Source organism: Macrosteles quadrilineatus, unplaced genomic scaffold (genome assembly GCF_028750875.1).
Source record: "Macrosteles quadrilineatus isolate MER2022 unplaced genomic scaffold, UCM_ALF_1.0 Scaffold_9__3_contigs__length_116548681, whole genome shotgun sequence".
Lineage (NCBI taxonomy): Eukaryota > Metazoa > Arthropoda > Insecta > Hemiptera > Cicadellidae > Macrosteles > Macrosteles quadrilineatus.
This window is the reverse complement of record NW_026542602.1, coordinates 74,666,325-74,684,804: the sequence shown is the minus strand read 5'-3', so window position 1 is coordinate 74,684,804 and position 18,480 is coordinate 74,666,325. Positions and strand designations below refer to the sequence as shown.

Genomic DNA, 18,480 nt, shown 5'->3' with positions numbered 1-18,480 from the left:
TTGTATTATCCTCCAAATAAAACCTTTATGTATATCTATTATGATTCTGTTGATGGTCTATGATTATTTTTGTTTTTGTTGGTACCCATCGCATCGCACAATATATTTTTTTTATGAATAAGGATCTCAGAGTTTCTTAGTCTCAATCCGTTGTTTCTTACTAAGACCTTTTAAGCTTTTCCAGACGTTTACACACACAACCAATTGATTTGGAAACATTATTTTAGCCAGATATTCATTACTACAGTATTCAATTCGATTTTTCGTAGGGGGCAGCCGATAAATATTGTTACCATAACTACGCTTATTATGAGTAAAAATTAATTTAGGTGCAGCAAAAGCCTTCAGTGCATTAAGAAGATATATTTGATAGTCAAACCCTGTTAAAAAAATTTTTTTAAGACAAAATTACAAAAATATGTTAAAACGGTGCAGAAAGAACGTGTTACCGAGTGAAAGTGAAACTAATGGACAAGAGAGATACTCTGACGAAAATTAATTGTCAAGGCTTTGACATTCACGTCTTCTACCTCAACTGTCGTCTTACCTTACCTGAGACATAGTGGTCTGCTTGTGTCTCGGTGAATTATATAAACAAGTAAATGAATTAAAACATCTCAAACACATATTTAATTCAACTGGATTTATTTTTTAGCAAATCCTGTAATTTTGATGTTTTACTCATACTTGTAAATGTAGTAGATTACCAAGGAAAGACAATAAATAACATCATGATATACTGTATAATCCCATGATGTTTTACTCTGTGTTATTTTAATCAGGGCGTATACTAGAGTTGAACACATATTATTATTTTCTCAATCAACAAACTTTTTTTTAGGGAGAGGTGGGAAAATGCATTTATGCACACAGGTTGCTAGCCTGTAGTGTGGGACTCCAACGGGCTTAAGGCCCAGAGACTACCCACTAAAAACCTCCTCTACTCTTCGGACACTAGCCTGGGAACACTTGTCGCACTTCATCAGAACTAGGTCGAGTTTGCCTACGCCCGAGGGGCTTACGCCGTGTCTAGCCGTTTATTTCTTATCAAATCTAGACTATGTTCCGATCTAGATCGTTCTTTTTAGCTTGAAGGACATTCCGGACAAAGTGCGACCAGCAGTCCCAGTTATCCTCACCCTTCAGCAAGGTCTCACAGATCGATTCAATCGACAGCACCCCAAGATGTTGAATGGCCTCCTGGCGAAGCATATCCCATTGTGGAAAGCGGAAAAAAGCTAACTAGATATCAATCAACTAACTAGATATTGTTAAAGTGTAGTTAATAAAAAAAGGTCCACCTCTTTGGGACTTTTGGGACTCTTTGGGACGGCTGCGGGTACCTGTGCTGCTGCGGGTGCCTGTTCAACCAGTGGCCCATATTCCACTCGGTTTAGAGCAAGGCCACGAACCTGTCCTCGCCCTCTTCCTCCCCTTCCTCTGCGGCCTCTAACTCTCCCTCTTCCTTGGCCACCATTTTCAGACAGAACAAATAAACTACATATCAGAAGTTGCACATCATACTTAATTACCTGAGCAAATGCTCTTATTTAACCAATACTGTGGATAGTATTCGAAACCAAATTACTGACATACTAAGTCACAGAAAATAATATGTACTATCAAAATTTATCGTATGCATTTGCTTTCTTTACTATATAGGTAAAAAAATAGTTAAACCAAACCTTAGTTGTAATTATTTGCATATTAAATCTCAATATGACTATATCTTCTGTATATTTATCTATACTCTATCTATAGTATTATAAAACTAAGGTGGTGTCTATGTACAAAGCATGATAGGTTTGAAAATGGAAAATTATCAATTTAATATCACATAAATTAGCATCCTTGTTCATGATTCAACACGTGTATGGTTTGGTACCAGATTGTCCTAAAGATCACTTCGCACCCCGATTAAGATGTACCTGATTATGCACTTTGTGGGTATAAACTCTAATACTAAAACTATATCTATATTTTGTAGCAAAAAAAAGGAAGTGCAGTAATAATACATTGAAAGTAATAGATAAAGTTAGATTGGCTTGAATCATGCTGAGGGTTAAAACCTCTGGAGTGCGATTTGTTACAAGACTGAAATCGCAATCTGTAGAAGTGAGACGAGAGAAAAAATATAACCATTGTTTGATGAGAATATCCTTTTAAACTTTTCTTACACGTAAATATTTTGACCAAAAGATTTTTATTTCAGTAAATATACATTTTGTACAAATATTAGAGTTTTCGTATAATCGTTTATTTATGTACCAACCCTCGGATGAAAACCGATTTAAATTTCTTTTATTTGTATTTAATGAGTTCCAGTGTTTACAGTATAAGTGTAGATTTTAAGTACTGTTGATGGGAGATTTTTCTTTATAATTACATTTCTATAACTTTTTCAATACGTAAAATATACTTATCAAGAAGCTGTTCATGATATGAATGAACCAACTTTCTCAATTTTTGTCACTTACTGAAAATACAGTTCAAACATTAAAGCATAACTAAATTACAATTTTATTTCAACTCATTTAAAAGGGAGTATACATAACAAACGTATGTTAAGTGTGTTAAGTTCTATGTAATGTACCAAATTATGTTGCACAGCTTTATATTAAATACTTACAAAAATGTGTACTATTATAAGGTTTTTTTACGATTTATTTAACATTGATTATAAAATAGGTAGGTGGTTTATTCATATAGTTTCTGACAAAGATACACGAAAAAGTATTTTTTATATTTAAATACTATTTATGCACATATATACAAATTAATTTAATTTCAATGATATAGTTATGCATTTTCTGATACTAATTAAATTCCACGTTTGGAGGATTTGTTTATTTACTTATAATGTGTGATATTATATAGTACATTATTTTATCAAGACGTTTGTTTGCGCAATACGAGGAAAAAGTTACTTAATAAGTATCATGAACCTACTGCTATCTATTAACAAAAAACATATTCATGTTCAGTTTTCAGATAATAAATACAAATTAATATGTTATACAGGTCAATATAACGTCTTAAACTAAAAATTAGTTTTTCGAGATATTTATTGCTTTACATGTCCATCAAATTCATCCGGGATTCAATCGTAATACAAAATTAACCTTTAGAAATTCAAACGCTAAACCCTATTAGAGGATTTGGGTATGCAATAACTAATGTTATTGAAAGACATTCAACCAGATTTGCATTGCCACTTAATTGGCCGTGGTTTACGATCCAATATCATAAGTTAACCTCTTAAACCCAGAGTAATTGACGCATTCAATCATTACTGATCCAGCTAAAGCTCTGATATTGCTTCGCGTTCATAATCTTTGACTTAATTGAAAGCGTTACAGAGAATATCTTTGTATAGCTTATTGAATTAACTACGATATAGTTATAACTGATATATTTACGAGTGTAAGTATAATTCACAGAGATGCGTGGCCACGTTGGCTAGATGTAAATTGAATTCATATATAAGGTACCTATCTTATCTCAGTTGTTATTTTAGTTGGAGTTTTTCTTTAAATTGCACTCTTGATTATTGTTACTAAGTGATATGATTATTGTTACTTAGTGATATACCTTCATAGAGGTTTGTCAGGGAGCGAGATGGTCTATTGGTAGAGCGCGGCACTTGGTTCCCCATGGTCCAAAGCTATGTTATTTTTGGCAATGTCAGGCGTTTTATAAATAGATTTTGTATATTTTATTACCATCAAACTGTGTCAGTAGTATTACTTACAAATATTTGAGCTATATTTTATTCGTTATTTGTATACGAAAACTAATAAAATAATGAAATTAATCATCAATTATTTTAGTTTAGAGTATTAAATAACTATGGAAGGCTTTATTTTAATAATTATCAGCTACCGAAATCCATATTTTAGTTAACAATGCTTTTCAACACTACATACAAGATCTAAGCCTATTTTAAGTCACTGGGGTATAGATAAGTTGGGTTTTAAAAACATGCATGGAAGGAGGAAATTTACTACAGTAACCACTTAATGTTTTGATAACGTGTGTATCTTGTTTATATCGATATGTAAGTTCCCCCAAGGCATAGTTTTTTTTAGATATGCTAGATTATCTCTGGGTTATAAATAGCTTAAGATTCAGTGTGATAAGCGACTCAAAGCTTCAATGATATTAGCTATACTGTAGCACTTAAGCTGGGTCACTGGACACAACTAAACAAATTAACACACTATACTCATTTAAACCCCGCCTACTTAATGTATAATAATTTATTTTCGGAGCTACAGAGTGTTAAACTTTGAAAAAAGCGAATGATATGATTATTACCACGCTGCAAGCTAATTTTTCAAAGTTTGACACACTGTAGATCCATGACATATTTCTAAATAAACATTTTGCTTATATTCACCCAAAGCATCATACTTTAACTATGTCCCTAACTTTTTTAAACGCCTAGTATAATATGAAGCACTGACTTACCCTACTTTACGTATTCCAAAATTATGTAGAGGGTTAACTGACGAATGTGAAAGCCAGTGGTTTCAGCCTATGGCAAATGATGTGTTTGTAAAAAAAAACTGTTTAGAAGCTATCAAAAAACTCCCTTAAAATCACAAAAATGTATTGATTTTTTTATTAACAAATTGATTTAGCATAGATTGTTTCCAAATTGATGAATTTCAGTCCGGCTCCATATTGATCACTGCTATTGTGACTTCTCGTTGTGGCGTGGTAGGTGGTGGGGTCATCAACAACCGGCTCGAGTATCTCGGGGGGGATGGTGCCGGTGGGTCGTCGTTCCACCTACCCCACAGCCAGATACCCACCGACACCACAGTGACAACGGCCCCCAGCCCCCCTACGGCCAACAGGGCACCATGCTCCTCCCTAAAGAAACAGACCAAATGTTCTAATTGTAATACAGTTTTACCAAACGTACTTGGAAACAAAGATTGTTTAGTACATTGTTTTACATTCAATGGCTACTGATTGGATTATGTTAGACGCTGTAAGGTTTTTTTAGCTTAATAACTAAACGTGGTCTAAAACTTATTTTTTTTTCAATAATTAAAATAACTAAGAACTCTCCGTACTAGATCTAGTACTAATATTCTGCATAATAGAGCCAGAAAATAGTACTTACCAAGCCCTCCTTAGGGCGTCCATTTCAAAAGGAGAAGGATATGCTGGTCTAAGGGATCGGAAGGTTGGAAGTGGAGTAGGCTAACGCTTCTAAATGAAGCTTCTGTGGAACGCTTCTCAGTAGGCTACGCTTCTAAACGAAGCTTCTGTGGAACGCTTCTAAGTGGACTGACGCTTCTAAACGAAGCCTCTGTGGAACGCTTCTAAGTGGACTGACGCTTCTAAACGAAGCCTCTGTGGAACGCTTCTAAGTGGACTGACGCTTCTAAACGAAGCCTCTGTGGAACGCTTCTAAGTGGACTGACGCTTCTAAACGAAGCCTCTGTGGAACGCTTCTAAGTGGACTGACGCTTCTAAACGAAGCCTCTGTGGAACGCTTCTAAGTGGACTGACGCTTCTAAACGAAGCCTCTGTGGAACGCTTCTAAGTGGACTAACGCTTCTAAACGAAGCTTCTTGGATTCTATGCAGAAGTTAAGTGTTCTTGTTATTCAACTAAGGTTGATTATTGTTAGAACAAAAAGTTAAACCTTTTCAGTTGAATTCAGGTTGAACAATAAAATGGTTTCCAGGGTAATGAAATATGTGAATATGTACATTGTAGCCAGGTCAACTATACAATTACAAAATACTTGCTTGGAAATAGTGTGATAAAAATGTATGAAAGCATTTATGGTGGTTGACTTTTTTATAAGACTTTAAGTGAATTTCCCTATAGGGAAGTAGCTATTACCGTAGGTGGCACGGTAAGGCCTAGACCCGGGACCGATTTACTTTTTCATTTTGATGTCCCCAGAGGCCAAAAACACCATTCGTTCAAATTTTATATATGTACATATATATATTTATTTATATATATATTTATTTATATATATATTTATTTATATATATGTGTCCGTTAGCGCGATAACTCGAGCATAAATGATCCGATTTTGATGAAATTTGGTACAAACGTGTAAACCTACGTTTATTCGCACGAGTTTGCGAACCAGCATGATCGGACTATGGGAACGGGGGTTTATGGGGGCTTTTATGGGGTAAAAATGGGGGTTTTTCCATTTTTGACCCAAAAAACATAAAATTTTGCAATTTCTTTTCAAACAATTTTGTAGAGCTTAAAAAAACAAATAATTTTGTATATTGAAGCGTTATAATGCGCCTAATGGTTACAGAGAAAATTCTAAAAAATTGGAAATTTAAAATTCTTATGTTATTCTTATGGAGAATAAGCAAACTGTTGTAGTTTGCTTGTTTATTAACATATTTTGCCCAAATTTGGAAAATATTTTTTTAAATAAAAAAACACTTTTACCCTCCCTGTTGCAGCAAACCTAAGTATGTGTTAAACTGATTCTATTTAAATAGGTAATAAATGTGATATTTTTAAGGAGACAATTCAGTGTAAATCCAATCAGGCAAATGGAAAATCGCTTAGTCTGCAGGTTTGCTGCGGCGGGGGTATTTTATTCGTTATTTTTATACTGAAATTTTGAGGTTGATTTAACCAAAATTAATCATCAATTATTTACGTTTTGAGTAGGCTAATAAATAAAAATGGAAGGCATTACTTTAATAATCATAAACTACCGCAATCGATACTTTAATTAACAATGGTTTTAAACACTACATACAAGATCTAAGCCTATTTTACGACACCGGGGAATACATAAGCTGTGTTTTTAAAACATGCATTGAAGGAGGAAATTTATTACAATCCCACTTAATGTTTTGATAACGTGTGTATCTTGTTTATATCGATATTTAAGTTCCCCCAAGGCATAATTTTTTAGATATGCTAGATTATCTCGGGGTTATAAATAGCTTAAGATTCAGTGTGATAAGCGACTTAAGGCTTCAACGATATTGGCTATACTGTAGCACTTAAGCAGGATCACTGGACACAACTAAACAAATGAACACACTATACCTTTTTAAAACCCACCTACTTAATGTATAATAATTTATTTTTGAGTGTCAATGATAGAGCGTTTAAGCAAGTTAAACTTATTTCATACTCTAAATCTATAGCGCAGACTCCACAACATTCAATTAACAGCAATCAACACAGGCTCATTTCATTCATTTTGTAGTATTAATCTTTACAATGTTTTAATGTGGTGTAAGTACAGTGTTCAACATACAGGACCCTTATATACGAAAACATATTCAATTGATGTAATTTGTTCAGTATATTTTAAGTTGTATTTGAAAACTGGTTTTATTCTTTCTAGATACTGCATTTATGAATTAGGATCAATCAAACATAAAAGTCCAAACTAAAAGGTAAAGTAAATACAGTATAGGAATACTTCTGACTCAACCTTTCTTACAATAAAACCCATTTAATTTTAAGTGTATATACAGGGTGTTTCCAAATTTCCTGGACATATTTTGTAACTTGTTCCTTGGGCTAAAGCAAACATGAAATTCCGTATATGAATGGGTCTAAAATGCCTAGATTTTTGTCTGTCGGTTTTTTTGTTATTGTTTGATTATTTTGTGTTTCAGACATTTTTTATATAGAAACATCAAATTTAGTATACATTTGTAGATTAGAAGGTAAAAATAGCTTAAAAATCCTGTTCTGATATCTCAAGCAATTTCAATATAGTGGCCTTTTAAAACCTTTAAAACCAAATTTATGAAAACAGTAAATAAAAAAAAAATTGTATTCCTGATCAAAAAAAGAAGATTTAAATCCAAATCAAATGGGACTTTGTTTGTTAAAATTGGATGACAAACAACCAAATTATCATTTTTTTCTACATTCGGTTACGTAATTTAAAATGCTACCATACTGCCAATACTGATAGGCCAAGTGAAAAAATCCCCTTACGATAAAACATATAGCTTGCAAGATAACTAACGACTACTAACTAACTAGCAGGATATAAACCTTTCAAAACTATGTAAGAAACAGGTTTATTTAAACTTTTATAATCCCCATATTAATAAACAAGAATTAAACTAGAAATGTTAGACCTGGACACATCAAAGAAAAAAGCGACAGATTTTAATTCTTTGTTTTGCCCAGGTCCAACATTTATCCCAGGTTAAACACATTCTATTTCCACTTACTCCACTAAACCACAGACCTTCACCCCATTAACTACAAAGAGAGTTCCATAAGACACTGAAATTCGTTACTCGCCCGAATTTAAAGCTTTGACTGACATTATTACATATGTATTATTTATGGGAATGAATTTTGCATAATGTTTTGGTTTACTTAATTTTAGAAGTATTCTTTTTGGGTGCAAAATTTTGCGTCGACAATTTTTTTTTTATGACAATTTTGGACGTTATCAAATCTATGTGTTAAATTTACAATCATGGCACACTATATGAATAAACTCAATAAATGGACCAACGAATTGCAATGCAAATGCTAATTCGTAGAACAAGGTAATCCAAAATTAATTTTAGCGTATTTCCTTACAGAGAAATTAAACATAATGTTATTTAAATAGATTTAATTGATAATAAATTCAGGCAGATGGAAATTTGCTTAGTCGAAAGGTTTGCTGCGGCGGGAGGTATAAATATAATATAATAATACTAAGAGAAAACCCCCACCGTAGCTTGGGTCAAAATGCTATGCACAATAAAACACATTTGAAGCAACAACGTACTAACGTTTATTTTATTTGAAAATGTTTAAAGTCCCTTCATGTTAGCTGGGGTAGTGGTCCAGAACCTCCAATTCAGACTTTCCTTGGTTTTAACTACTTGTACTCACAGCTATAAATTAAGTATCAAAAAGTAAAATTTGTAAGTAGATACTGTTTACATCACACTTCCATTCATAAACTCCATCTTTTGCGAAAAATTTACTAAGAAAATTAAACTACTCTTTTGACGCTTGTAATCTCAATCAATATGAATACATCTAGCTCCTCGTCCGCTGGGTAGAAGATTTGACTATTTGGGGGCGCGTTGGGGATGCTGATACCGCTCGACGAGAAGCTGACGGAGGGTATTGTACGGAGGGTACTGACGGATGGGGGTCCATGGGATTGGTGTGGGTGTTGGTGGGCCGCTGGGTAGAAGATTTGACTATTTGGGGGCACGTTGGGGATGCTGATGCCGCTTGACGATAAACTGGCGGAGGGTATTGTACGGAGGGTACTGACGGATGGGGGTCCATGGGCTTGGTGTGGGTGTTGGTGGGCCGCTGGGTAGAAGATTCGACTATTTGGGGGCACGTTGGGGATGCTGATTCCGCTTGACGAGAAACTGACGGAGGGGCTTGGTGTGGGTGTTGGTGTTAGTGTCGTTGCAGGTGCAGGTGGGTCTCGGGGCGTAGACCGCTGTCTGGTGATCAGGACGTACTCCAGCGAGATTGAGCAGCCGGCAGCAAGGAGGCATAGAAACGGGTGGTCTCTGAAAATGTATTTATTTGTATAAAGGCAACCTTTTTTATTGATTCAATTACTAGATTTAACTGAGGGTGCATGTAAGGAGGGCATAGTTCAGCCAGGAACGAATGAACAGACTGCCACATAATATTCTCCAAATACCACTGAGGCTTTAATTATTTGATGAGTACAGACTATGAGTGCAAAATTGATCTTATAAAACCTTTTTAAAAATATTATCAAGTGCACTAAACTACAAGTATATAATACATGGAATCATGATTACTCATCCACAATCATAAGTAAATTCCATTAGAATTGAAACTTGTTTATGTTTAGTTAACAGTTGGTTCTAAGTCATTTTTACTGAATACAACTTACTAAAACACACAAACAAAGTTATCGTAACATCTTCACAAACACTATGTATAAGACAATATGGTACACTTAAATACAAAACTCTCTCTCTTCTCTTTGTTTTCTCAAGGAGAGGAAATTTCCAAATAAAGATATTCAGCAATCATATTTAATGAAACGACATAATTAAAATTTACATTATGATATTACTAAAAGCTTTACTCACCGAATTGAGTTAAAAACCATCATGAAACTCAAGTGGAAAATTAATTGATCTGATGGACAATCATACGGACATCGTTTTCATGTAGTTATACATCGATTGGTGTGGATGCATCCACCATAATTTACTATCATTTTTCCAATCACTATTTATGAACAAAACTTACTGTCACAAAACTCATTTTCAAGAGATCTTCAGGGGAGATATCATTGTAGGCTAGTAGCTTTTCAAGTAGTCTACATTTAAAAGAGTCAAAAATCTTTATTCACAGCAATCATAGCCTAGACCACGCCTTTAATGGAAATGAGCTTCGCGAACACATTTGACTTTCATGCTTGCAAATTAAACAGTATTTTAGAAGTTCTGTTGTTGCTTTCTTGATTCCGTTTCGAATTTCAAAATGTATTCCTCGGTTTGTAAAACTATTTTCTAACCCAAGTTTTTCTTAATACTAAGAATATATAAACTACAATAAGGAACAAAGCCACCTAAACTAGGATCAATATTTGAAATCGTTTATCAATTTCAATACGTAATGTTTATACAATAAACTTATTGTAAGAGGAATTTCGCTTCAGATTACTTCAGTTGCTAGATTTTACATAGGTCCAATATTATTTTGTGGACGAATTAAGAGTTCCTTAAAAAAGAAACTCATTACAAAGATTGAAATATTCAAAGGGTAAGTAATAATTAATCAAAAGATCTGCATCAGATCAGTAGTTTTCAAACCTTTCGAAGAGAAACTAATTGAAATTCTTTAAGTGTTTTCTTTTGGAATGATTGATTAAAATATTTTTAGAGTCAAGAGTATTTTAACTCAAAAAGGAGAGGTCCTCTGAGGGATCTTTCAAAAGTAAACAAACTTTAAAACTAAACTTTGTTTTTAATGTTAAAAACCTAACAAACTAAACAACTAAGTTATTAATACTCACACGGTGACTCGGTAACATACTTTATCATCTTGCAGCTAGGTTTATTAATATGTCTTAATTGTGGTACTCATTGAACATTTTATGTATTTAAAAATATTTATAAAATAGTAAATTTAGTATATTTCGATTGTTGCGCATGATATGATTATATTCATGAAGGATGCGTGGTCTGTCCAAGTAGACTGCCATTGAGAGAGCTCTGAGTAAATTTCCTTTTCCTTCTACAATCCTTCCAGGGAATTCGAATTCATCAAACCAATGCCAATTGTTTACTTTGGCACTCATAGACACTGCTCTGTTACGTGGACTGTACCATTTTGTGTGTTGAGAAACACCTACTACACTGTTAGGCTTTTCTTATATTCAAAATTCTCTAAATTAACCCCTACGCCAGTGTGCTATCGGGGTGTGTGGTGCTATGCTCAAGTTCCTGGTCCACATTTTGGTAATCTGTGATCATTGTTAATAATCTGTGAAGTGCGATTCGTTGCAAGTGACGGGCTTCTCCGTTCAAGATTTCAGTTCTTCTTATCTTCTCGTCTCTTCTCCGGACTTAATCCTTTAATCATCAACAAACAAAATCTTCCTATCCTAACCACTCTTAGGTTAGGTAAGGTTACAATTATAGGGTTTGGTTGTTATGCGTGTTCGGTATAATACCAAAGTACCAAATAAAACATTTCTCAGCTATTAATTTGAACTAATTTCATCTGGTTAACAATAAACAAAACAATTGTAGTTCCAGCAATATTTTATGTCTAAGGACGTTCACTAGAGATGGACAACTGCAATCGCAAGGACATTTGCCGGCTCGGTGACTTGGAAAACAAATACTTGGTCGTCTTGCTGTGAGATAGCTCACTATATCCTTGCTCTATACAGCAATGCTATGTACAGAAAAGTTTTTTATTTGTTTTAACATAACTTTTAATAAATATTGTGTGTAAAAGAACTAGTAGAATAAATTTAGTTCCTTGTCAGACAAAAAATATAATGCTTTTGTATTTATAGAAACAGACAAATTTATTTTTTATTAAATTCGTCATGTTTTATGTTTATACCTCATTTGTATTTTCAGAATTGAGTAAATGATTGAACTAGTTATTCAAATAAAATATCTAAAAAAAATATTAATTTACTTTTATTCAAACATGATAAGACAAAACAGGACAAAAACTGTTACGATGGATTAAGGAGCTTAGATGTTTCATCAGTTTTAGGCAAGGGCAATATCTTTAAGAAGATAAACCACGAAGTGAGTTGACTTTTTACCGTGAAAAGTATTTGCGTTGTTTCTCGACCTTCGCAGGTCATAACATTTCATTATTCTCAATTTCCATCAACCCCTGCTTAACTTAAGTGTTTTACTTTAATTCTACTTACAAACAATTAGTTTTACTATACCATGCACAAGATGAATCAAGAAGTACAAAATACAAAGTTGTTATAATTTAAATAATCGTTATTCTTTTAATTATTCACATTTACTTAATTGCACATAAAATTAAATAATTGATCCCTTATTTTCACTTTTTGTTTTAAATGGTTTATTATTTTTTATTGTTGTTTTTTATCAGAACATTTTCATGCTGCTATTCAGATAATTTATTCAAGCCATTCCACATGTAGCCTACTTAATCGTTCAAAATAACACGCTTACCACAAATGCACTTGGAAACTACCATAGTGACGACATTGGTAATGTCCACGAATTGTTTACAAAATAAGGAACCAGAAGTAAATATTTGACGCACTAAAGATAGGCCTGTCACTGAAAAATATTGCTAACAAATCAAAATTTAGCACCCAAATACACAAGAGAAAATAATAGGGTTGTAGTAAAACGTTTCAACAGCTTAAAACTTAAACAGAGATGCAGTAATCACAGAAGAAGAGCTCAGTGTTACATCAGATGCTGAAGACTCTAGGGACTGTAGTGAGTTTGCTCACTTCCTGGTTGTTTGGTAACTCTGATGATTATATACTCAACAGATTAACTGCAAACATCCTGAGAGTATTATTTAAACAGCCTTAGGAAGTACACAACTTGGTCAAAGGAATATTTTTTTACAGTTTTAGGAATATTAAACCTTTTTTGGTAGACAAATGTGTTTTTAAATCTTAAGTTTTTACATTGTAAATTTAAAAGGATTTTTTTAACATTCCACAACAATACACCATTCAAAATAGATATGACCTTAATCTAAATGTTGGGTATTTCAAGCTCTTACTTCTTAACAATATCCCTCGTAAAATCTTATATTGTAATTTCCACAGATATAATGCAAAGAGATAATTTTTCGTAAGACTTGGTATTGAACATAGCTAATATCAATTTACGTATTTTGTTAATCCAATTTTATCAATAAGTCTTGTTTAAAAAGATTTATCGTTTAGAATTTTTCAACAAAGTTTGAGTTAAATCGTGAACTTCACGAATATAAACGTTGGGTTATTGAATATATATTGAAAGAAGATATTAAAGAAGTTTCCCCCAACACGAGGCGAGCCTATGGCGACTGGCAATGCGGAAGTTAAACAAATATTTCTTTTGCTCAGTACACAAAATGTCTACATTATACTCCTACATAACGTTCTCTCTATATTTAAATATATTACATTTGTATTAAAAACAATGGAGTCCATTTTTAAAGATAAGGATCGAGAAGGACGAGTTTTGATTTAAATAGTATGATAGCCATGTTGAGGGAAGAGGCTGACTCTTAGTTCTGCACATTGAACATCACATTGTAAATTAGAAACTCTGGTTTCCTTTAAAGATGAATAAAACAGATATTTATTGACAAATGAAGACAAAATATATTACTTGTTTAGTGTTAAATGTACATAGATCTATTTACTAAGGATCAAAGATGATTAAGCTTTTTTTCAATTCCATTTTATTTGTTCCAAGTATAGTATCTTTTGTAACTACTATGATAGTTTTAACTTAAACGCTTTGGGGATTATGAATATCTACATAGTCTCAATTAAACCCTGTATTTACTCTGTATAAATTGGTTTAAGAAATTAAGGCAACTGTGCTTGGATTCCCTTGTAAATTAGATGGCATTCATTGTTTTAGCGACAATAAGGTAAATGGAGAATGATTAAAAACTATGTTCAGCAAACATTTAAAAATACATACATGTTTTCTTTGAACGATTTTTTATAAATTTATTTTTAACAACAATTTGACATTAGTAATTGAGAAGTGGTTTATGTATTATTAACTGCCTAAATATATTTCCCTTTTATTTGTATAAACACTTTAGAATAATACTGAATTATAATATTTTGGGTAGTTTCAGTATGCAAATATTAAGATACCATGTTTTATAATAAACGAGAATATATACATTTTTTATTTTTGTATAACCTAAAATATTTATTAAAATAATGTTTTCAATAAAAACAATTTTCCTAAGATATAGGGTAGTTAAAAGTACCGTAGTGTTTAAGTTGTCATCAAAATATTAAGTAAACGGATTAGGTTTGCAGATCAGACGTACGTTTTTCCCATGATCGTTGTCCCTTTTATGGAAGGAGTTCACCAAAAATAATTTTCCTCACCTAAAATGCCTGTTATATCTCATTTTATTATAAATACTAAACATTAAGGTGGGGTAACAAAGATAAGACACAACAAACCCTTTACTTAGGCCTACTGAAGATATTTGAACCTGAATCTCCAACACAAATATCCTACGCATAACTCCTATAAAAGCCATGTGAACCGTTTGAGTCATTATTGTCATATCACGTCTTGATTTTACCGTTCTTAATATTTCCAATCAGGACCTAAATTTGAGTAATTAGGTTCTATACTTCAAAATTACCAGCAAGATCTTCAACGTTCTAACTTTTAACAAGGCAACAACAAATCATGTCCCCGAGAAAACTTGATAGAAATTGAGGATGGCAAAATTGTATGAATTGCGAAACTTGTGGTGAAATGTTAGTAGTTTATACAGTGGAAAGTTAATTTACTTCGTGGCTTATCTTCTTACAGATATTGTTCTTCCCTAAAACTGATGAAGCGATCCTGATGATAAAATATCCATTTTGATCTTATTGTCTAAGCTTTAAATCGTCGAATAGTACTTGTTATCCTCGCATGTAACCAACATGACAAAGTTAATTGACATTATGTAAAGACCTAAGTATACATATATAAGAGAAGGGATAGCCAACAAATCCCAAAGAGGTGTACTTGTTTAATAACTACACTTATCAATACCGTATCTAGTTAGTTAATTGAGAAAATAATAAATAATAATGTTTTCAACTCTGATAGTATACGCCATGACGTAGAGCATAACAGCATGGGATTCTACAGTATATCTTTATGTTATTTATTGTTTTTCCTTTGTAATATTACAAATACGATTTACAAGTATAACAGAGTAAAACATCAAAATTGCAGAATTTGCTAAAATATAAATCCACTTGCATTAAATGCGTGTGTTGGATATACATTTTACTAGTTTATAAAATTCACCGAGACACAACCAGACCACTATGTCTCAGGTAAGGTAAGACGACAGTTGAGGTAGAAGACGTGAGTGTCAAAGCCTTGACAATTAATTTTCGTCAGAGTATCTCTCTTGTCCATTAGTTTCACTTTCACTCAGAAAGATTTTCTTTGTTGCCCGTTGTTATATTTTTTATTTGGGTTTATTTTTTTTGGAAATATGTTTTGACTAACAAATATGTCTTCTTAATGCACTTAAGGTAGAAGTCAGTGTGACAAAAGCTTTTTGGTGTAAGTACAAAGTAAATTAAGTGCGATGATTCATATAAGAGGTTCCAAGTTAAAAATTATCTTTCCAAAGAAATATTTTTAATTTTTAAAAATAACTGTCATTTTCGTGTTCTACATTAAATTATGAATAAGAATAATAGAAAATGATTAAAGATTAATAGTAAAAACTCCATTAACTCAAACTCAAAATTAACTCAAAGTTTAAAATTAAGTTATTTCATAAACATTTAAAAAACATTGGTATTTTAAATCTTACTTCATATTTAATTCAAACAGACAACTTGTTGAATATTTCCAAAAATTCAGCAACCAACCTCAAAATCCAGTACGAAAATGCATGTCGGATCTATCTTTTAATTTTATCAACCGGAAAAATATTGGTTTTAATACCTAAATAATAAAGTAATGCAAGAAGCTAGGTGCCTGAGCAGTTATCATAATTGCTAAGTCACTTTTCAATACTCTTACAGAAGAAATATTTTCCATGGATGCTAAACCTAATTTTCCTTGAAAGTCAGATAGCCAGTAAACTGGCACTAGTTAGTTCCACTTAAATCTTTTAACAATTGCTGTTAGCATTTGAAGCAGAAATAAACATGTTTAGAACGAATTATAAAATATGTACAAAACCCGTGGACTAAATTAACATATAATTTGTTATCTTATAAAATAAATTTTCCTTATTTTAACATAAAGCGTTTAAGGAAATAAACAATGCTAAAGTATAGTGCAATACAAAATTCAATATTAAAAAAACCGAAGCCACATAAAAGTATGAGATTTAAGGAGAACCCACTTCAATCGGTTTTCATTATTTGTCTCTCCAACAGACTTTCAATTTAAAGGAAAGTCTACCGTAAACATTGTCAGCGTTTTTCACTTAACCAAAGTTATCTTGGGTGAATATACTGTTTATGTTAGTTTTTTTATTAAAAACTAATATTTAATATGGGAAAATAAAAATAAAGAAATAATTATAACGTAGTGAAATTGAACAAAACAAAAAAGTATTGTTTTTATTTGTTTATCTTAAACAAAGTTTTTTTAGAATATAAAATGTTACAATAGTACAATCGTATCATAAAATTTATAATTATGAATATTCATATTGTCTAAGATATATCACAAACACATTACAAACTAAAACATGAATCACATGTTTCCATATTTTTTTTAGTTTGAAGTAAATCACAACGAGTAAAATGTCGCAGCTGAAACGTTTGTTTGAACTTATTTCTCCCAAGAGAACTGGCTACTGTACATAGTATATTGGGCCACACTTGCTTTTGTAAAAATACATATAAGTATCACTGAACTTCTTACTCTGAACAATCACTTTTAGTTAGCTAAAACAGCTGTTTTAATTTTTAGTTACCCAATGATCGCAATGTATCTTAAATTACGTTTTCTCCCTTATTCAAGAACCATTTGTGTACATTTTTATCATACAGAAATCTATACGTCTAATAACACTTGCAATAATATATTTACACTTATACTGTTGACTTACAAGACGGTAAATACATGTAAAAGTTGGTAAGTGGTGATCGATTTTGATTGGACACTCCAATCATCATCAGACCCAATGACAAGATTCAAAATGGTGTTCCCTTATATACTATTGGTTACCGGAAGCACCGGCAAATAAGTTTCTATAAATACAACTGGAGTCCAAATTTACTTGTTCATTAATGAGCTTATTTCTATTTTTACATTTTTCCTTATAAATATACAATTCCTCCCAAGCATTCATCACATTTCCTTTCTTACAATTCTTTAAAATACATACATTGTCTTCAATTTTTCCTAATGAGTGGTCATTTTGTAACAAGTGCTGTGCGTCTTCATCTTTCCGGTTTGTTGTTTCTCCATGCAGATGTATGGTTTTTGAATCGTTTAATAAAGTTTACAGTTTGTTCAATATAAACATGATCACAATCGTTACAGTTTATTTTGTAGATGCCTGAAGAGTCAAATTTGTTATAATCTTCTATATGTGGATGCAGTATATTACTCATAGTGTTCTGGGTCCTGAAGGCTATTGATACTCCATATTTCTTGAATTTGTTAGCGATCCTTTGTGTCCTAGTTCCTGTGTAGCTAAATGTAGAATATCTGGTGTTTTCATTTTTTATCATGATATAGTTGTACGAAAATGGATTAAATGCAACATTAAAACAGCAGTTTAGTTTAGTTTTATTTAGTTCACATATGAAGTGTTTACTGTATTTCAGTTTAAACATATTAAATTGACACCATTTTGTAACCCAACATGATACAAATGTAATATTTGTTTCTCGAAATAGGCGTTTAAGTTATTAATCTGTGCATCAAGTTGCAATTAAATAGAAATGCCGTTATTAAATTAGAAATCGTTTTAGAGGATGTGTGAGTAGTTTTTCAGTTTTGTAAATTTTACTTGATATTTAAATTTGTTTTTGGTCTAGAAATGATATTTTAAAAGGACGGTAGAGAGTTTGGAGACACGCTGAATTGGGAATTCGTAGATATCATAGTGTTGACCCTAGACTAAATATACTGGGTGTTAATTTTATTATTATTGTTTCATCAAATAACATAAATTATGTGTGTTTTGTATAAAATTATTTTTTGTTGCTTTTATTGTTTTGGCCGATATTTTTGCTTAGACTAAAAAGTCATCATGCTATTTGGTTATCAAATAAAGGATTCCTGAAATGTTTGCTAGCCT

At 32.2% G+C, this 18,480-nt stretch overlaps 1 protein-coding gene across 1 annotated transcript in view; it reads right to left on the bottom strand.

Moving 5' to 3' along the window:
• Positions 1-8,852: 8,852 nt before the first annotated feature.
• The window catches only part of LOC129001962 (anti-sigma-I factor RsgI2-like), an 80,266-nt gene continuing 70,638 nt past the window's right edge, over positions 8,853-18,480 (bottom strand). Inside the window, exon 2 of the mRNA XM_054429413.1 lies at positions 8,853-9,515. Within this exon, the coding sequence (XP_054285388.1) occupies positions 8,975-9,515 (541 nt within the window). The 3' untranslated portion in view covers positions 8,853-8,974. The remainder of the gene's footprint in view (positions 9,516-18,480) is intronic.